The sequence below is a fragment of the Poromitra crassiceps genome (genome assembly GCF_964638095.1).
Source record: "Poromitra crassiceps genome assembly, chromosome: 15".
NCBI lineage: Eukaryota > Metazoa > Chordata > Actinopteri > Beryciformes > Melamphaidae > Poromitra > Poromitra crassiceps.
The window spans coordinates 1,154,362-1,176,861 of NC_139634.1; the positions used below are offsets into that span (position 1 = coordinate 1,154,362).

The window sequence follows — 22,500 nt, forward strand, 5'->3', positions numbered from 1 at the left end:
TTGACTAGAGAAGTTTCCGTACTTCTTGGTACTGGGTTATTTCGCTCGATACCATAAAGGTATGGAGTAGTGATACTCAGCCCTGCTATGTAAGACGAGATATCTCGGCTATGGCACTCAACGTGTTAATTGTTCCAACAGTGTTTTTTCCTCACTTTTGATGGTCAGGTGTTCCTGGATCAGCTGGGTGTATTCCTCTCTGGTCAGCAGGGGGGGCAGTCCTCCGATCAGCAGGCTGACGTGCACCACCCGTGTCCTGTTCTCCGTCATGTAGAAGCGAGTCTGGTTCATCTGCCTCAGAGAGACCTGGGAGGAAAGCATTCTGCTGTGATGGTTGTTTCCTTACAGTAGTTTATTCTTGGGGTCCCCAGGGACCACAGCCGTGAACCTGACTAGCTCCTCCTACCTTCCTGATCTCCTGCAGTTTCTCCAGAAGGTTCTCCTGTTCCGTCAACGTCTGTCTCTGGACTGTAGGGCAGGAGGAGAGGAAACATCACCACCAGAACCTTTCAAGCACTTTCAAGGTACTGAAACAAAAAACGCCCAGATCTCGAAGCCTTTATCATCACATCTAAAGTGTATCTATAAATGAACCTGTGAAAAATAAAAGAGACAGTATTCCTTTATACCAGGGCCACATGATCAGATTGTTGTTTTTGTCATGCTGTAACTTCTATTTTTATCACTCGGTTAAATGATAGAAAAGATGCTGTGCACTTATTCAGGAAAAAGCAGAACTGGACGGACAAACCCGTCTTTATTTGTCACACGAACACACCCAACACCCACACCCACCCCCACCCCCACCCCCACCCCCCCCACCCCCCCCCCCCCCCCCCCCCACACACACACACACACACACACACACACACACACACACACACACACACACACACACACACACACACGCGGTGGCCGGTGATACAGTGTCTCTGCATTTATCCCATCCAGGCTTGTCCTTCCTCCAGGGGGCAGCCAGGAGCAGTGGGCACCAACTTCAAATGTTGTCATCACTGGTCAGATGACGATCTTCTACATGTTTTTAGGAAGGGGGAGTCCATATCAATGTTGTATGGAGGAACCCCAGGGGAGCACGGGGAGAACATGCAAACTCCACACAGAAAGGCCCTTTTGACGCGATAGCCCACCTGGGCATGGGCACTGAAGACATGGGGGGGTTCACACCCTCAGCGCCCATCAGCAGGTGGGTCGGCAGCAGATTCCCAGGTGGGAATCGAACCCAGGACCTTCTAGCTGTGAGGCGACAGTGCTACCACTGTGCCCCCGTGCCCCCTCACGACACTCACGACACAAGCATTTCAAAATAAAAGCCCATTTAGGTCATCTCATTCGATTTTTTTTTTGCTTCATAAGTTAAATGGTGTGGTTTGTCTTACACCTCCCGGGCCAGGCAGAACCATCATGAGGCCCGGTTCTGGCCCCCGGGCCGTATAATGCCCAGGTCTGCTTTATGCCCACAGCAATCAATGTATATTGTTCACTTTGTTTATTTGACCAGCTGTTCATATTAACTTTGATTTGATGTTTTGATCACGATTATTTCATGCTTGCTAATTGCCAGAGTAAGGCATGTACAACATCATAGGTCAGAGGACGCGCGCAAATTCTGATTTGACTGTTGTGATCATAGTTTCTAGGATTATGGACGAAATCTGAAATAATACTCATATTTTCAGATTGGTGTATGAGAGACAAAATCTCATACAACATCATACATGTTCTACTCATCATTTGTGGTGGATGACATGTTGACTGTTGACCGACTCACCCTGCTTGCTCCCCATGTAGACTTCCACCAGGCTGAAGCTGGACGGATCTGCTTCCTGAAACCAAAACAGACTTTTTTTCCAGACTTTTCCAGGACCTGGAAAACGCATTTTGATATTCCGAAAGTTTTCCAGGATTGTCATGGCCGTGTCGTGTGCACCTGGATGATGAGCTCACCTGTCTGTCCAGCTGGGTGAGGACCTCTTTGAGGACTGAGGCTACCGTGCTGTTCTTGGAGACGGAGACGGACGTCAGAGCCGACCTGAAACACACCGGGGAGGACAATAAAGATTGAAATAACATGAACAAAAAAGACTACATTTGTACACTTTGTTGTTAGGTCGATGGTGTTTTTATGAGTTTTGACAGAATACTTTAAATTATTTTCCAAAAAGGTTAATACACTGGAATCATGCCTTTATAAAGTGTTAAACATAATTGCTTGTGATTCCATGATATCACGGTATTTTCTATGAAGTGGGTTCAGTGTTCAGTTGTAACTTGGTGATTTCACTAAATATTTTAGCACACACAATGAGATTTATATATAATAATTAATAATATATAATAATTAATAATAGTTTATATATAATGACTATGTGGGCAAAGGCAAATAATAAAGCAGTTAGAACAGTGTGGTAAAGTTCACTTTACTGTAATGCAGCCTTTAAAACCAGGTAAAGACAACACTTATGACTATGTCATATGATATAAGACAATATCAAAGACTCAGCAGTCCATCACCTAAAATACCTTTAAAACTTCCGTCCTGGTTTGTCAACATTGTTTTCCAGTCTGAACACATTCCAACAATTCCCGGACTTCCCGTGTCTGGAAAACACCTCTAACCTGCGGATATTCCAGAATTTCCAGTACCAGACAGAAGCACTAGTACATGCTTCCTCCAATACATGTGCAGTCACCAGCCGCTTCTTTTCACCTGAGAGCGAGGAGTTCCACCAATCACCGGCAAGACGTAGCACATGGGAGGGTCACGCTATTTCCCCCAGTTCCTGATTGGACGCCCGACCAGGCCGGAGGTAACATGACCAGGCCGGAGGTAACACGACCAGGCCGGAGGTAACACGACCAGGCCGGAGGTAACACGACCAGGCCGGAGGTAACACGACCAGGCCGGAGGTAACACGACCAGGCCGGAGGTAACATGACCAGGCCGGAGGTAACATGACCAGGCAGGAGGTAACATGACCAGGCCGGAGGTAACATGACCAGGCCGGAGGTAACATGACCAGGCAGGAGGTAACACGACCAGGCCGGAGGTAACATGACCAGGCCGGAGGTAACACGACCAGGCCGGAGGTAACACGACCAGGCCGGAGGTAACATGACCAGGCAGGAGGTAACATGACCAGGCAGGAGGTAACACGACCAGGCCGGAGGTAACACGACCAGGCCGGAGGTAACACGACCAGGCCGGAGGTAACATGACCAGGCAGGAGGTAACACGACCAGGCAGGAGGTAACACGACCAGGCAGGAGGTAACACGACCAGGCCGGAGGTAACATGACCAGGCCGGAGGTAACATGACCAGGCCGGAGGTAACATGACCAGGCCGGAGGTAACATGACCAGGCAGGAGGTAACATGACCAGGCAGGAGGTAACACGACCAGGCCGGAGGTAACACGACCAGGCAGGAGGTAACACGACCAGGCCGGAGGTAACATGACCAGGCCGGAGGTAACACGACCAGGCCGGAGGTAACATGACCAGGCCGGAGGTAACATGACCAGGCAGGAGGTAACATGACCAGGCAGGAGGTAACACGACCAGGCAGGAGGTAACATGACCAGGCCGGAGGTAACATGACCAGGCCGGAGGTAACATGACCAGGCCGGAGGTAACACGGGGGCTCTAACCTAGGCAGGGAATCTACCGCTGCACTACCCGGACACCCTTGAAATTTCATTTTTGGGTGAACTGTTCCTTTAAAAAGAAAAAAAAAACAATTTTCCTTCAGCAGTACTCACTGTGGCCAGGCGGTGTGGATCCGGAGCGGTTGGCTATGCTGTGGTTTGGCTCTGAGGATCCAGGCTGCGTCTGTAGCGCCCCCTCCTGGCATGGCGCTCTTGTTGTCCGGGCCGCCGTTGCGGTTGAGGATGTCGTCGCTGTGGAGATGCTCCTGGCCGCCCAGCTCCTGCAACTCAAAGTCCTGCGGCTCGTCAGGCAGGAAGAAGGCCCGCAGTGCTGCCTCCTACAGGAACACACAGGAACTGCAACACTCAGGGGTTCAGGGGATTCTGACTGAGCAACCAAGTCCAAAACACTTTTCTGTTTTGATTTAAGGGTGTAGAATTTAACCTTCATTAAAGGACGAGGCTGCTGTTTTTACCATCAACAAATCCTATGAAAATAACATCAACAATGTGTTTGCTACTCCAGTTACTTTCCCACTTCCCACGTTCAGTTTTTAGCCGCCAACCTGGAGGTAATAGAGCACCAGAGGAATGAGTCCGGAAGTAGCATGGAAGGTGGAAGTCCTGGACTTCCTGGATCTTACGGGGGAACGTCAATGGGGTTTTAGAATGGGGATTTCACTTCAATGTATAAAATAAGGTCTGTGGTTAACAAAGGCTTATGGGAGTAATAATAATTTGTGTTCACCAGGATAATCTTCACAAACGAGAATCACTTTTATGACTTTTGAAACGTGAATGAGTTTTTTTAAACGCAGGTTTAAGATAACACTTCAAAAGGCATAAAAGTGATTAATATTTGTGAAGATTATCCTGCTGAATTCAAATTACCACGTCCATAAACCTTTGTTAACCACAGACCTTATTTGATGCATTTAAGTGAAATCCCCACTCTAAAACGTTTCCCTGTAAGATCCAGGAAGTCCGGGACTTCCGCCTTCCGACTACAAAAATATGTCATCCCTGAGGTATACTCTATTGATCCAATTGTAAGCTAAAAACTAGGGATGCACGATATGTCGGCAATCATATTGGTATCGGCCGATGTTAGTCATTTTTTAACATATTGGTATCGGTCCAATGTTGCAATGTTAATATCGATTATCGGTATCAGCCAAATTCTTCACATTGAGATGAAATAATGCAGTAAATCTATGATTTATGGGCTTTTACAAATGTTTTTGAAATAAAGAAATGCATTGCTTTTTCAAATTCAGTGTTTACATGTGTTTTTCAGTATCTACAAAATTTTATTATTGTAGAAATGTGTTTTTATACAGATCATATCGACATCGGTAAATATCGGTTATCGGCCATAACAGCAATGTTAATATTGAATATCGGCATCGGCCAAAATTTTCATATCGGTGCATCCCTACTAAAAACCTTGAAATACGTCTCACAAAAAAAATCACTGACTCTTACCACGAATGTTTATAATGTTTATAGTTTCATCAAGCTAAAAATTCATTTTTTTTTTAGTTCATGACACGGAGATTCAGATTTTCCCTCGACAGCAACATTATACTGTAGTAATTGAATGTAGTATAAGTTGAATCAACAGTAGTACTGTAGTGTAAGCAGTTGCGGTCATAGGATCTTACTGCTCCATTCTAACATTATGTAACAGTTGTAACAGTAGTATTAGTAGTAGTAGTAGTAGTAGTATGAGGCCATTGACACTGTAGAAAGTATGTTGATTGTTTTGCTAAAGGGGGGCAGAGCTCTCACCACCACTTCCTCGTTCCTGGTGGCTCGCAGGATGGAGACGAGACGGAAGTGGCCGCGCTTCACCGCATCGTCGCCATCAAATACCTTGAGACACTGCTTCCCTGTTGGCCAGGACACACACACACACGCATGCACACACACACACACACACACACACACACACACACACACACACACACAGTTTAAAAATATATATCTGCAGCGTCTTGGAGAGAAAAAAACATACACAAACTTACATTACACCACCTAATATTTCCATGTTTCCTTCATTACCTCGACCAAGGAGGTGATGTTTTTGGTGCTGTTACGTTTTTTAGCAGGATTATGGAAAGACTACTCGGCCAATTCTCATGAAACTTGGTGGGAGGATGTAACACGGGCCCAGGAAGAACCCATTACATTTTGGGGCGGATCCAGGGGGGGGTAGGGGGGCGAGGGATAGGAAGGTTGTAGAGAATCGAGGTTCGAGGGCTGGGTAGGGGGAGTGGCTCGGGGGATGTGGGTGGGTCAGGGTTCTGATCCGACTCACAACATTTGCATATCATGGCAGACTGGAGTATTGGCCTTGGCAGAGGTCTGTGAGTGTTTGGCTAGCTGGCAGGTCAGCCCTAGTCGCTAGTCGCTGACTGAGTCGCTGCGTGATGACGAACTTCCACCATTGGTCAGCAGCGCTGCTAACGCTAGCTGCTAGCCTTTAGCTACAGGTCCCTAGCCAACACGAGTCTCGAGAGAGAGAGACACACACACACACACACACACACACACACACACACACACACACACACACACACACGGAGAGTGTTTGCAGAGCTTGGGCTCTGGCTGGAGAGCTGTCGCCGTTAGCTGCTTTAGGCTAGCTTAGAGTTAGCTAGGATGAGACAGGAAGTTGGGTGGTTTCAGAGTTATTTTATAATGTTATGTTTGTTGTATTTGTGTCAATTTTGAGGGAAAATTGGAGAATAATGCTGGGCTCTGCAGAGCAACATAAATGGTTAGAGAAGTATAATAGAATAATGCTGGGCTCTGCAGAGCAACAGAAATGGTTAGAGAAGTACCGTAAATTCCGGACTATAAGGCGCACCGGTGTATAAGCCGCACCTTCAAAGTTGACTATTTTTTTCTTATATAAGCCGCACCGGACTATAAGCCGCGGGTGTTTTAATGGTATTTTTTTTTTTTTTTTTTACAGTGCACACAGTGTCCGCGGTGTGGTGAAAAGAGGGCAAGAGAGGAAATTAAAACAGAAGTGGATTTATAGTTAGAAAGAGTGCTAAAGAAGAGAGAATTCCGTTTTTTATTTTTTTATTTTAGTTACTCACAGTACTATTGACCAGTCCAACTCAAAAGATATTCGGCAGTTTCACTTTGAGCTCTTGTTCCGCCGCTGTCCATCAATGGTTATGACGAGTCTCGCTGGGTACAGTACGCCAAAGCGATATCCATTGACTTTAACCTTTTCGATGATGCTGTTGTATGTTGCGCGTTTCTGTTGCACCAACGCGGAGAGGTCCTGCTGGACGAAAAAGCGCGTACCCTCCCAGGTGAGGGGCTTCTTCCCCGCAGCCTGGAGGATGAGTTGACGGTCGGGCCAGCGGAGTAGGCAGATGAAGATGGCCCTCGGTGGCAGGCTGGGGTCTGGACGTGGCCGAGGCGCCCGGTGTGCCCTGTCCACCTCTGGTGGTTTCTCGCCTTCCTTCAGGTCCAGGATGTAACACAGGATTTTGCCACGAAAGCGTCCATGTCACCAATCTCAGCTCCCTCTTTTACATTGATCAGGCGAATGTTATTTCTTTTACTCCTGCTGATTAAGTCATCAACCTGCGTGTGCAGGGTTTCGATTTGTTTTTGCATTTTATCCACTTTCGGACTCACTGTGTTGTTTTTGTCCTCCAGTGCGCTGATGCGCTTTTCCGCATTAGAAACTCTGTTCACGGTTGCCTTATTTTGTTTAGTGAGTGAGTGGATGGACTTCTGCACGTTTTCAAACTTGTTTTCAAGCTGCTCAAACCTCTGAGCGATGTCGGACTTAATCGATAGTGTTTCACGGAGTAAAAGTTTAGCCCAAGCCGTGTATCTCCAGCCTCCAGCAGGTGAGTCATTTCCTCATTCATGGCGGTGATTGCTTCGTCTTTTTCTTTCTGCTTACCTGTGTTGTGTTATGTTATGTTATGTTATGTTGTTAAAAGAGGGCAAGAGAGGAAATTAAAACAGAAGTGGATTTATAGTTAGAAAGAGTGCTAAAAAAGAGAGATTTTTTTTTTTTTTTTTGAAAAAAATCCATAGATAAGCCGCACCGTTATATAAGCCGCAGGGGCCAAAAAAGGCCAAAAAACGGGAAAAAAGCCGCGGCTTATAGTCCGGAATTTACGGTATAATAGTAGAAACACACATCACAGTAGTCTTGTTTAGCAGTTGAACCCACCTGCCTCTGTAGCGGCCGGCTGTCCGTCTTTACACACGGGAACAGATGGGTCCACATCATCTGAGTTATCTGATGACAACAAGCAGAACATGTGTGTGACATGCTCAGGGTTAGGGAGTAATGGAATGGGATGTATTGAGAATACAGTATTTAAAATACAAAATATTACTAACTGTATTCCATTAGTTACATTTAAATTGGTGGTATTCTGAATACAGCCACTTTCTTTAAAAATAGATTACTTTTTTTTGTTTGTTTATCCCATCTTCTCCCCAATTGTACTTCGCCAATTATTCCCCCTGCTGCCCCGGTCTCTGCTCCACCCTCTGCCGACTCACATGGTTTGATTAGGAAATGATTGCATCTTTATTTAAATATGTGCTTTGATTAAAAAAAAATCGAACTCAATTTGTAACTTGAGTTACTTGACAAAGTAACTGGTATAATATTACTGAAATCCTATAAGTTATATTACTGAGTTACAGCTAAAAGTAATATATTACATGTAATATGTTACTTTTGTAATGAGTTACCCCCCAACACTGTTCATTATTATTAACATTACGATATTCTGGATTTTTCTCTCATCACTCATGTGAAGAGTCCACAAATCTATATTGTTTTGCCTGCCGTATAATGTCAGCAGCAACAAAAAGGATGTGGTTTGGAGGTTCTGTGTGTGTAATATGTCTGTGTGCGCGTGCGTGTGTGTGTGTGTGTGTGTGTGTGTGTGCGCGCACGCGTGTGTGCGTGCCGTGTGTGCGCGTGTGCGTGCGTGCATGCGTGTGTGTGCGCGTGCTTGTGTGTATGTGTGTGCGTGTGTGTGTTTGTACGCATGCGTGTGTGTGTGTGCGCGTGCTTGTGTGTATGTGTGTGTGCGTGTGCGCGTGCGTGTGTGTGTGTATATGTGTGTGTGTGTGTGTGTGTGCGTGTGTGTGTGTTACCCATGTCGTGGCAGCAGCTCTCTGTGATGCGGTAGCAGTGCATCTTGCTGTAGTTCCTGGCTTGGAGGCGGACGCAGGTGGGGTGCAGCAGCATGCCGCGCAGCCGGCCCCCCGCGCAGTCTGAAGCCACGCCCAGGAAGCACGCCGTGTGGGCCTGTGACATCGCCAACATGTTAACCAACACGCCAAAACGTTAACCAACACGCCAACATGTTAACGGCTAACCAAAACATGTATGGGCAAAGAGGGGTGTCACAATTTCCATTCTAAAACGAATTTTTTTTTCTCTCCACTCCTGCCTAGGTGCACATGTCCGAAGAAAAAACATCGTAAACCACAACAACAACAACAACATTTCAATGACGAGACAGCGTAGCTGCTGGTTAAAAACAGAGCCACTAGATGGCAGCAGGGTACTTTACAGCTTGCGTTTCCACACCTGCAAAAAGCCACCAGGATTAGAATAGTCATCTCTCTTTTTTCAGCAGCGTAAATTATTATTATACTGCATAAGCTGTTATTACATTTTAAATACATTTAAATTGGACCATATGGCCTCAGTCAATGTAAATGACAGTTGTCAGGACATAAAACCAACGATCTGTTGATCTTTTCAAATCAAGACTCAAGACTCGATATAGTCTAACAATGTCAATGGTGAAAAATATATATTTTTTAAATCAAACATTAAAGGGGCCATATTATGCATTTCTTAATTTTGTATCATATATATGTTGTTACAATCTTGGATGGTCATATTAAACATGGGCTAAGCTTCAAATAAATATGTGAAAGTGTTTTAATGTTACCCCCATGAACCCCCCCTCCCGCCCATGAACTCTCGTAGACGAGATTACATGGATTTATGCCAATTTTGTGCGAGAACCATAGTTTTGGTGACGTCAGGCAGGACTTGTTAACCTGACGCTGCCAGATCGATGAGTTTGCTTCACATCTGTTTCACAAACGACATCCATCTGGGTTCGGCCAAGCTACATTGCTGAAGAGGGCGGTCACTTTTTTCAGGCTACTAGGCAGGTGATTGGATGGACCGTCTGTCTGTCACCGTCTGGGCTTGCCAACGCCAACCAATCAGATCGACTTCCCTTCATGACGTAGCAGCGCCTGGTCAACACGAACAGCTAGGACTACAATTGCTAAATAGTTAGCATGGAGGTCGCAGATTTTTTGCTGTTTTTGTAAGGTGAATATTGGGTGCAACCATTGACTATTCAATTTGCCAAAAGAAAGAAGAATTACTGCAGATGTCTGACTGAGGATGAAGTGCAGGTAGGCCATTTTGCACATTAAATGTAACTGATTGGATTAACTGATGTTACGCTAACGTTAGCAACATTTGGAGGTTGGGGTGCTACGTCTGATGATTGATGATTAACAGCGATTCATCACTAACACATATCGTTGTTCGTTTCTTCAGGGAACTGATGACACGATATGACACCGAGTGGCACGCACCCTGGACTGGCCTGGACGGCTAACGTCATGGAGACGCAACGCTCTCTAGCCTTTATGATCATGGCAATAACAACCAAATGCTTTGATACAATATAATGATTTAACGCTACTATTTAGCATTAAGGACTGGTGAATTTTAGCATATCTGTCAGTGGAATGGTAGATGTTTACGCATGACTAGATAATGTTATTTGCTTACTTTTGTGATAATAAACTAAACGGAGAAAAGACGGCCGTGTGGTGTTGTTGTTACATAATCTGCTGGTCTTGAGGCACGATTGGGTAAAATGATAAGATGATGTAAATTCATAAAGATGTTGATGTCAGATGAATCTGCGAAAGGGAGCTGCCTGGAGCCCAGAGGACGTCAACAGAGAAGAGGAAAAACACCCTTAGGTTACACCATGCAGCATGTATTTGGATATAATCTCAAACTTTAAGAATGGTTTCTTGTTGATTTATTCCTAGTATTGGCTCCCATGCCGTTTGTTTACCCCTATCTAAAGTACAAGTGCAAAATCTTAAACTATGTTCTATCGATAAACCAATTTCTCGAGTAACCGCTCCAAAATATCAGACATAAATGACTACTATATGCTTGTGAGAGCTATATTCACACTTCACAGTATAATTTATGCAAGCGTCATACGGGGGAAAATATCAGATAAACTGATTGTTATATCCTGAGATCTTTAATCTCGCCTGTATAACATAATATGTCACTCGGACACCAACGTGAGTTAACGTGGTTTATTAAACAGCAGCCAACATTCCAATCATAGCAGAATACACTTCAGCTAGCAGTAAAGGGACAATACATCACACTGATCTTTGCAGTTCTGTGTTGATTAGCTAATATTTCAGTGGCATTTTGATTAACGTTATGATTTATTTCTATTTGGAACAAAAATGATTGTTTAACAGATTGCATGTTTACGGGGCAGTGGTGAGAAGGGCTTTGTGTTTGTGTGACTTGCGTGAATGGCTAATGGCTAGCCATTCACTAGCCTTACAGCTAGCTGATGGCTGCTAATAAGTTCTCCCAGCCTAGCAACGGTCTGAAGGCTATCTCCCCAAATTCTACAACAATGTCTTGTTTACTAACGTTCATAGTTGATAACGTTACAGCAATACAGTTACGGTTTCGTACTCACTGTAAGATCAAGTGTTTAACGTTTATGTTAGCTTATTGTTTTGAATAGAATGTTTGACTAGCTCACTGGAGCTAGCCTCGGTAGCCGCCGCCATGTTGAATAGTGAAAGAACTACAAACGCACAGGCGCCTCTCGGTGGCGTCACACCCGGTCTCGCCTAAAGCCCGACCGTAGCTCACGCTGATTGGTTCGCCTGGGTGGCGGCCGATTTAAACGCCAATCTTGACGCCAGGTCCAGACTGAGGTGGGATTGTGAATTTGTGGAACAATGCCGCCCCCGTCTGGCAGAGTCAGGCTAAGGACTTGTTACCCTGGCAACAAAGCGTTGCCGCCGCCGGCGCGCAGCGCGCGCACGCCCTAGCCAGCCCCCACCCTTCCCTGTGTTGACATTTCTCCAGTACACTGCCGACCGACACGACAGTAGCGCTGCTAATTTCCACTCGTCTCGGCCGTATCTGCCTTTCACTTTCACACAAAACAAGGAGACGACTTGGAAGTGAGCCAGGATGTAGGACTGAAGTAGTAAGTTCTGAAAATATGTGTCTCATTCCAGCATCGGTTGTACCTAGCAGCTAGGAAGTGCTAACGTTACTTACCACCGGCTGGGTAACGTTAGCACTTGCTATTAGCCTAGCAGCACAGCTGCCTTTCATAGACATGAACAACCGATGAATGACGAAGGCACACATTTTCAGAACTTGTAACGTTAGTCCAACTTGCTGACTTCTCCAAGTCCTCATTTTGGTTTGGTCCGTGTAGCCTTTGCTAGGAGAGGCACACTATAGTCACAAGCATTTGGGAAGTTATGGTTAGCTCGTTAAGGTTAGCTCGTTCCGCTGCCAAACACAAAAACTCCTCGCGCTGCCCTCCTGCCTCCTGGAGTATTTTCCGGAGGGTGGGGGTTCAGGGACAGGACCTAAAAACAGAGCGTTTCAGACAGAGGCTGAACTGAAGGGGGCAGTGAGAGCCAGTACAAGATAAACTGAGTTTTTTTCAACTATGAATGATGCAATAAGTTACTCTACTGGAGGCCAACAATAAAATAATAATACATTATATTAGCAAAATATGGGCCCTTTAAATCAAATTGTGGATTTGAAGAATCATGACACCCCTGATGGACAAAACATCAACATGCACCAACCAGTGTTGTAGTCAAGTCCGACTCGACTCCGAGTCCTGGACACATTTTCAGGACTTGTGACTGGACTTGGACTTAACACTGATGACTTGTGACTGGACTTGGACTTAACACTCAGAAGCCACGCCCCCAACACGGGGGGAAATACAAAGGACCAACTATCGTGCCAACTTCTAGCAAAACAAACTGTGGGTAACCGGGCGAACAAAGGAACTCTCGTCAGATACAGATAGTTTTGCAGATATCTAGGTGGAACTGGCTAGTGTCAAATAATGGGGTGTTGTGTGAGTTTACTTCATTTGAACTGCGAACGAGACGTGAGCTGATCACGTTTGTCTCCTGACTTTCTGCTTCCTGCAACTCCTATGTCGCGTGTTGCACACAAAGATCTTATATACGGAAGATGAACACTCCAACTTACTTCATTGACAGCTAGATACACATTTTTCTTCTCAACAGCTTCCTTGTTTTCCTCGGGAGTACAAAAAAGCTTTAATTGGTGATTTTTTACATTTGTTGTGTTGAAAATTTTCCTTGAATTAAACATAGCTAAAAGCTGTTGTGTGGTGGGCTGCGCAGACAACAAATGTAAAAAATCGGCAGTTAAAGTTTTTTTGTACTCCCGCGGAAAACAAAAAAGCCATTGAGAATTGGCGAGAAGAAAAATGTGGATGTTGCTGTCAATGAAGTAAGTTGGAGTTGGACCCCTAAGAACCTTGGGGTGATCCTCGACAACCAGCTGTCTTGCTCTGCCAACATAGCTGCGACAGCACGCTCCTGTAGGTTCTCCCTCTACAACATCCGCAAAATCCGTCCCTTCCTCACAAGAGAAGCGACTCAACTCCTGGTCCAGTCACTTATCGTCCCTCGCCTGGACTACTGCAACGTGCTCCTGGCCGGCCTACCTGCCACCGACATCCGACCGCTTCAGCTCATTCAGAACGCTGCAGCCCGTCTGGTATTCAACCAACCCAAATTCTCTCGTCACTCCCCTTTTCCGGGACCTCCACTGGCTTCCCATCTCAGCTCGCATCAAATTCAAGACACTGGTACTGGCCTACAGGGCAGTACACCAGTCAGCTCCCCTGTACCTGCAATCTATGGTCAGGTTCCAAACCTCTCACCGCTCCCTTTGCTCCTCCACCAGTGCGGGGCGCCTCGCTCCTCCTTCGCTACGGGCGCTCAAAAGTCGCTCATCCCGATCTCGACTCTTCTCCTCCCTGGCACCCCAATGGTGGAACGAGCTGCCACCTTCGGTCAGGACTGCTGAATCACTGCCGATCTTTCGGAAAAGACTAAAGACTCACCTTTTCAGGCTCCACCTGGGCCCTTCTTGATCTAACTTCTTTCTCTCTCTTCTTTCTCTCTCTTTATTTAAAAAAAAAAAAAAAAAAAAAAAAAAAAAAAATCCTAATCTAAAACTTGTACCACTGTTCCTTCAGGATTTGTAGTTGTCATAGACTGTGCTCCATAGTTGATTGCTCTATTGCTGACAAAAAGTGTGTTATTGTAAGTCGCTTTGGATAAAAGCGTCTGCCAAATGACGAAATGTAATGTAAATGTAATGTAACACTTCCGGTGGTCACGGCGCAAAATACAAAAGAACGTCAGAAGAAGAAAGTTGTTTTTAGAGCAGGAATGCGTTGAACAGCTGCGGTCTGAGTGATACAAATCAAGTCAGATGAGATCAACAAAAAGAAAACGACGAAATGGGCAGTTAACAGCAACACACTGAGAGACGTCCTTGTACAAAACATACCTGGACTCCAACATAGAAACCTTCAGATGGTTTTCAGTCTCCTCCGAGCGCAGCGCGAGCCACTTATGTCTAAGACCCAGCGACACCTTCACCACTGTGTTCTTACCGTCATGCCGCACCACTCACACCTCATCCCCGTCATGATGTCAGAGGAGCCGCAGGAGCGCCGGCACACCTCGCACCGCGCCGCCGCCGCCAGGTTCCCCTCACGCCAGTGGTGCTGAAACGTATCCTGCAGCCACAGGAGATAGAGTCTGGGTGAGACCTTCTGAGGGCAGCAAAGCAGCTCATCACACTAACAGCTCAGAGTTTATATGGACGACTGAAAACAAGCGCAAATTACATTTCGCTTCCGTATAACATTTTGTGGGCGTTCCCACACATGCCGACTGTCTCTATACGTTTCTGAAGAAGACTTTTTTTTTCAAGAAAAGAACAATTACATAAAATTAAGAAATCAACAGTGTAATTCATAAAATAAAGAAATCAACAGTGTAATTCATAAAATAAAGAAATTAACCGTGTAATTCAGCAGCGATTATATCGGGAAAACATTTGTGTCAGTCATGCTGTGTGTGTTGGTTCTGATCAGTCTGAAAGGAGCGCTCAGCCTCACGCTATTGGTTTGAATCACACACACACACTGCATGAAGGAGCCAATGAGATGAGGCGTCTGCAGGGTTCACTCACTGGCTCTGCTTCAACTAGGACACGCCTCCTGCTTCCTGGCTCACTCTGATTGGCCGGCTCAGACTGATAGACAGCAGAACTCCAAACAGCCGACAGCCTCAGAGGTAGTCTTTGATTACAGTGTGTGTGTGTGTGTGTGTGACAGCAGCAGGTGTTGAAGCCAGAGACTGAACTACTCTAATCAATGACACTCACTCTGCAGTCAATCTGACTGATCCACAGACTCCAGTGCCTCACGACACAATCAGCTTCACTTCCTGATCCACTGACACAACCAATAGCACGGAGCTCAACGCCATCCCAAGTGTTTCGAGGGGATGTGATTGAGTGAGGAGACCGTATGAACTGCAATATTCCAATATTAAGACAATTCTCTGAATAAGACACGGTTTCTTCTGATGACTTTAACCTGAATAAGGTCACGAAAACCAAACCGGGATGGACAAGCCCGTCTTTCTTGTCACAAACACCACACACCGCACAGAGTGGCGCTGTGAAATTTAGTCTCTACATTTATCCCATCATGTCCTTCCTCCAGGGGGCAGCATGGAGCAGTGGCAGCTTTCTTAGCGTACAGCGACCGGGGACCAACTTCAGTCCTTTATCGTCACTGGTCAGGTGACAATCTTCTGCATGTTTTTAGTGGGAGTCCATACTGATGCTGTATGGACGACTATGGAGGAAACCCCAGGGGGGCACGGGGAGAACATGCAAACTCCACACAGAAAGGCCCTTTTCACCAGATCGCCCACCTGGGCAGTAGTCATAGTCGGAGGTAGTCGAATTAGGACATTACATGTGGAGTATTCCCCTCTTAGTCTCATTGATGTAAACACCTTAATCGCACTGTGACGTCCTATCAAGAGTTTTTGCAGCATTTTGCAACACGTACGGCAGACAAACAGCTGCCAACTTGCTGTGTGTCGTTCTGACTCACCTGGTGCACCACGGCGTCCAGCGCAACGTCCTGATGACAGCTCCGACAGTCCGCACAGCTGAAGACGGCACAGTCAGCATGGACATGCAGCTCACACACTGCCCCACACACACACACACACACACATACATACACACACACACACACACACACACACACACACATACAATTTGAGTCACAGTTGCCACAATATTCCACAATATTATTCCAAATATGACGATATTCTGAATTTGATACAGGTCATGTAGATGTTTGGATATTCTGGATTAGGCCTTATTCTGAATGTAGCATTTTCCGATTAAGACGTGTGGGATATGCTGATATTATTGGGGTTTTAAGAGCATTCTTGGGGCATGCATACAGCTCATTCGGAATATGCATCTCAATCTGAGTTTTTTTTACCGCATTTTGCGACAAACTGCCTTTCGCCTGTTTCTGATCGTAAGGAGAAAACTTTTTTTTTCTGATTTACGCCCCCATTTTCTCCTTAATTGTACTTGGCCAATTTGTCCTCCTGCTGCCCCGGTCGCTGCTCCACCCTCTGGGGAGAGCCGTAGACTAGCACCACGCCAACACGGGGGCTCAAACCTGCGACCCTCGTGTAGGTACTGTACGCAGGAGGGAATGTACCGCTGCACCAGCAGGACGGCCCTGCTGCTTGTTGCCTTGTGTGTTTCTGTATGTTTGGTGGGTGTGAAGAGGTTTGGTGGGTGTGTGTGTGTGTGTGTGTGTGTGTGTGTGTGGGTGTGTGAGCTTCAAGGCGTTGCCTCTCTCCCTCTGTCAAACCACCATGTGAACCTGCTGAGTCAGCCTCAGACCTGCTCTGTCTGTGTGTGTGTGTGTGTGTGTGTGTGTGTGTGTGTGTGTGTGTGTGTGTGTGTGTGTGTGTGTGTGTGGACCAACTGCTCCAACTCGCATCTTCAGCTTCAAACTCGACCATCTTCATCTCAATTCACCTTCTTCAAACTTCAAACTTGTGTAATGAGCTAAACTGTACATTCACATTCATCACATTTGTGTCTTTCCTTTGTTGTGCGTGTTGTTGTTGTTGTTTTGCACTGGCACTGAGCTGCCACGCTGTCCCAAAACAATGCCCACCACCAAAACTGCTGTGTGGCAGTATAATGACGTACAGTATGTTGTGTGTTGTTGGTCTGACCTTCACAGCGCAGTGCAGCGCCTCCCTCTGTCTGCTTCCTGCACACGCAGCAGAAACGTTTCTTCTGACCGGCTGGGCCAAAGCAGTGAGCCACTGGGACCTGAGGGGCAGACACGCTAACAACATCATACGCTAACAACAACAACATCACACGCTAACAACAACAACATCACACGCTAACAACAACAACAACATCACACGCTAACAACAACAACAACATCACACGCTAACAACATCATACGCTAACAACAACAACATCATACGCTAACAACAACAACATCACACGCTAACAACAACATCACACGCTAACAACAACAACAACATCACACGCTAACAACAACAACAACATCACACGCTAACAACAACAACATCACACGCTAACAACAACAACATCACACGCTAACAACAACAACAACATCACACGCTAACAACAACAACATCATACGCTAACAACAACAACATCACACGCTAACAACAACAACATCACACGCTAACAACATCACACCCTAACAACAACAACAACATCACACGCTAACAACAACAACAACATCACACGCTAACAACAACAACATCACACGCTAACAACAACAACATCACACCCTAACAACAACAACAACATCACACGCTAACAACAACATCACACGCTAACAACAACATCACACGCTAACAACAACATCACATGCTAACAACAACATCACACGCTAACAACAACAACATCACACGCTAACAACAACAACATCACACGCTAACAACAACATCACACGCTAACAACAACAACAACATCACACGCTAACAACAACAACATCACACGCTAACAACAACAACATCACACGCTAACAACAACATCACATGCTAACAACAACATCACACGCTAACAACAACAACATCACACGCTAACAACAACATCACACGCTAACAACAACATCACACGCTAACAACAACAACAACATCACACGCTAACAACAACAACATCACACGCTAACAACAACAACATCACACGCTAACAACAACAACAACATCACACGCTAACAACAACATCACATGCTAACAACAACATCACATGCTAACAACAACATCACATGCTAACAACAACATCACACGCTAACAACAACAACATCACACGCTAACAACAACAACATCACACGCTAACAACAACATCACATGCTAACAACAACATCACACGCTAACAACAACATCACATGCTAACAACAACATCACACGCTAACAACAACAACATCACACGCTAACAACAACAACATCACATGCTAACAACAACATCACACGCTAACAACAACAACATCACACGCTAACAACAACATCACATGCTAACAACAACATCACACGCTAACAACAACAACAACATCACACGCTAACAACAACAACATCACACGCTAACAACAACAACATCACACGCTAACAACAACATCACATGCTAACAACAACATCACACGCTAACAACAACAACAACATCACACGCTAACAACAACAACAGCACACGCTAACAACAACATCACATGCTAACAACAACATCACACGCTAACAACAACAACAACATCACATGCTAACAACAACATCACATGCTAACAACAACATCACACGCTAACAACAACAACAACATCACACGCTAACAACAACAACATCACACGCTAACAACAACATCACATGCTAACAACAACATCACACGCTAACAACAACAACATCACACGCTAACAACAACAACATCACATGCTAACAACAACATCACACGCTAACAACAACAACATCACACGCTAACAACAACATCACATGCTAACAACAACATCACACGCTAACAACAACAACAACATCACACGCTAACAACAACAACATCACACGCTAACAACAACAACATCACACGCTAACAACAACATCACATGCTAACAACAACATCACACGCTAACAACAACAACAACATCACACGCTAACAACAACAACATCACACGCTAACAACAACATCACATGCTAACAACAACATCACACGCTAACAACAACAACATCACACACTAACAACAACATCACACGCTAACAACAACATCACACGCTAACAACAACATCACACGCTAACAACAACATCACACGCTAACAACAACATCACATGCTAACAACAACATCACACGCTAACAACAACAACATCACACACTAACAACAACATCACACGCTAACAACAACATCACACGCTAACAACAACATCACACGCTAACAACAACAACAACATCACACGCTAACAACAACAACATCACACGCTAACAACAACATCACACGCTAACAACAACATCACACGCTAACAACAACAACAACATCACACGCTAACAACAACATCACACGCTAACAACAACATCACACGCTAACAACAACAACATCACACGCTAACAACAACATCACACGCTAACAACAACATCACACGCTAACAACAACATCACACGCTAACAACAACATCACACGCTAACAACAACATCACACACTAACAACAACATCACACGCTAACAACAACATCACACACTAACAACAACATCACACGCTAACAACAACATCACACGCTAACAACAACATCACACACTAACAACAACATCACATGCTAACAACAACATCACACGCTAACAACAACAACAACATCACACGCTAACAACAACAACATCACACGCTAACAACAACAACATCACACGCTAACAACAACATCACATGCTAACAACAACATCACACGCTAACAACAACAACAACATCACACGCTAACAACAACAACAGCACACGCTAACAACAACATCACATGCTAACAACAACATCACACGCTAACAACAACAACAACATCACATGCTAACAACAACATCACATGCTAACAACAACATCACACGCTAACAACAACAACAACATCACACGCTAACAACAACAACATCACACGCTAACAACAACATCACATGCTAACAACAACATCACACGCTAACAACAACAACATCACACGCTAACAACAACAACATCACATGCTAACAACAACATCACACGCTAACAACAACAACATCACACGCTAACAACAACATCACATGCTAACAACAACATCACACGCTAACAACAACAACAACATCACACGCTAACAACAACAACATCACACGCTAACAACAACAACATCACACGCTAACAACAACATCACATGCTAACAACAACATCACACGCTAACAACAACAACAACATCACACGCTAACAACAACAACATCACACGCTAACAACAACATCACATGCTAACAACAACATCACACGCTAACAACAACAACATCACACACTAACAACAACATCACACGCTAACAACAACATCACACGCTAACAACAACATCACACGCTAACAACAACATCACACGCTAACAACAACATCACATGCTAACAACAACATCACACGCTAACAACAACAACATCACACACTAACAACAACATCACACGCTAACAACAACATCACACGCTAACAACAACATCACACGCTAACAACAACATCACACGCTAACAACAACAACAACATCACACGCTAACAACAACAACATCACACGCTAACAACAACATCACACGCTAACAACAACATCACACGCTAACAACAACAACAACATCACACGCTAACAACAACATCACACGCTAACAACAACATCACACGCTAACAACAACAACATCACACGCTAACAACAACATCACACGCTAACAACAACAACATCACACGCTAACAACAACATCACACGCTAACAACAACATCACACGCTAACAACAACATCACACACTAACAACAACATCACACGCTAACAACAACATCACACACTAACAACAACATCACACGCTAACAACAACATCACACGCTAACAACAAAATCACACGCTAACAACAACATCACACGCTAACAACAACATCACACGCTAACAACAACATCACACACTAACAACAACATCACACGCTAACAACAACATCACACGCTAACAACAACAACAACATCACACGCTAACAACAACATCACACGCTAACAACAACATCACACGCTAACAACAACAACAACATCACACGCTAACAACAACATCACACGCTAACAACAACATCACACGCAAACAACAACAACAACATCACACGCTAACAACAACATCACACGCTAACAACAACATCACACGCTAACAACAACAACATCACACGCTAACAACAACATCACACGCTAACAACAACAACAACATCACATGCTAACAACAACATCACACGCTAACAACAACAACAACATCACACGCTAACAACAACAACAACATCACACGCTAACAACAAGACTTCCGCTTCCGTGCGCTGTGGTTATTGTTTACAGTGCAACTGACGTGAGAATGGAGCTGATTGATTGTAGGTCCAGAGACATTTTGACTTAGGGCCTGTGTCCACCTAGCGTCTTTTCATCAGCTCCGGCGTCTTTTTTCAGTTGTTTCCAATGGGGGGAGAGCGTATGCGGGCAGACACGGACGTCTAGAGAAAGTGCGCTGCACCCAGCGTCTATTTTTAGAGCGCTCCGTCGTTTTTGTGCGCCCAACTCCCAGCGCTTCCAGCTGAAAATATTTTAACTTTTCAGAAAGACGCTGGTGTCGGGTGCTGCTTTTCTGGCAACTTAATCATGGAGAAACTATCGCAACAGAGACAGAAAGGCTCAATTGTGGGAGCAGATTGGCTAGACACTAGATATTTCTGGTGAGTGTTGAGCTAAATCACTGTAATGTATGTGTGTTGTTTGCTAATGTTAGCTGTCAGCTATCAAGCTACTACCGCACTGAACTAATGTTAGTTTCAGACTGCTTCCTTGTATATTGTGCGCTGGGATCAGCGCTCCCCAGCGCACTCCCAGCGTTTAACAGTCGGAAAAAGACGCTAGGTGGACACAGGCCCTAATTGTGTTTATTTAGAAGCTAATCATAATAATAAAGGGCATGGATGCAGGCGACTAGTCACTTAATAGACATAGTGAGTAAACATGTTACAAAGGAGGAATGTGTCTTTGTGCATTATGCAGCGCAGCGATCACAGCCATAGCAAACACAAATAGCAAAATATGAAGCAGACTGTCGACAATCTTCAAACTATAAATGACAAAGTGCAAAGTAAAAGACATTTTAAAGTGACAAATAGTGAAGTCCGTGTAAATATGCATTTAATAAGCCTACAAGCTTGTGTTTGTCACTCACCCGGACCAGGCTGGGAGCCATGCAGGCGCAGGCCGACCGCAGCGTCTTCAGGCATCTCTCGTGACACATGAAGTTACACACTGAGGAGAGAGACAGCCGAGTCAGAGAGCAAGGCACCAGTACCGCAGGCAGGACGAGGGTTCAAATCCCCATCCTGCTCCCACTCGTTTC

The 22,500-nt window shown here is 45.0% G+C and overlaps 1 protein-coding gene across 1 annotated transcript in view; it reads right to left on the bottom strand.

Moving 5' to 3' along the window:
* The window catches only part of dgkq (diacylglycerol kinase theta), an 85,973-nt gene that overhangs the window by 52,488 nt on the left and 10,985 nt on the right, over positions 1–22,500 (bottom strand). Inside the window, exons 3-14 of the mRNA XM_083652047.1 lie at positions 22,330–22,409; positions 17,138–17,237; positions 15,979–16,076; positions 14,458–14,583; positions 8,822–8,975; positions 7,878–7,946; positions 5,456–5,556; positions 3,779–4,002; positions 1,966–2,050; positions 1,790–1,844; positions 407–468; positions 156–306 (exon numbers count right to left, since the gene is read on the bottom strand). Coding sequence (XP_083508173.1) covers positions 156–306; positions 407–468; positions 1,790–1,844; positions 1,966–2,050; positions 3,779–4,002; positions 5,456–5,556; positions 7,878–7,946; positions 8,822–8,975; positions 14,458–14,583; positions 15,979–16,076; positions 17,138–17,237; positions 22,330–22,409 — 1,305 coding nt within the window. The remainder of the gene's footprint in view (positions 1–155; positions 307–406; positions 469–1,789; positions 1,845–1,965; positions 2,051–3,778; positions 4,003–5,455; positions 5,557–7,877; positions 7,947–8,821; positions 8,976–14,457; positions 14,584–15,978; positions 16,077–17,137; positions 17,238–22,329; positions 22,410–22,500) is intronic.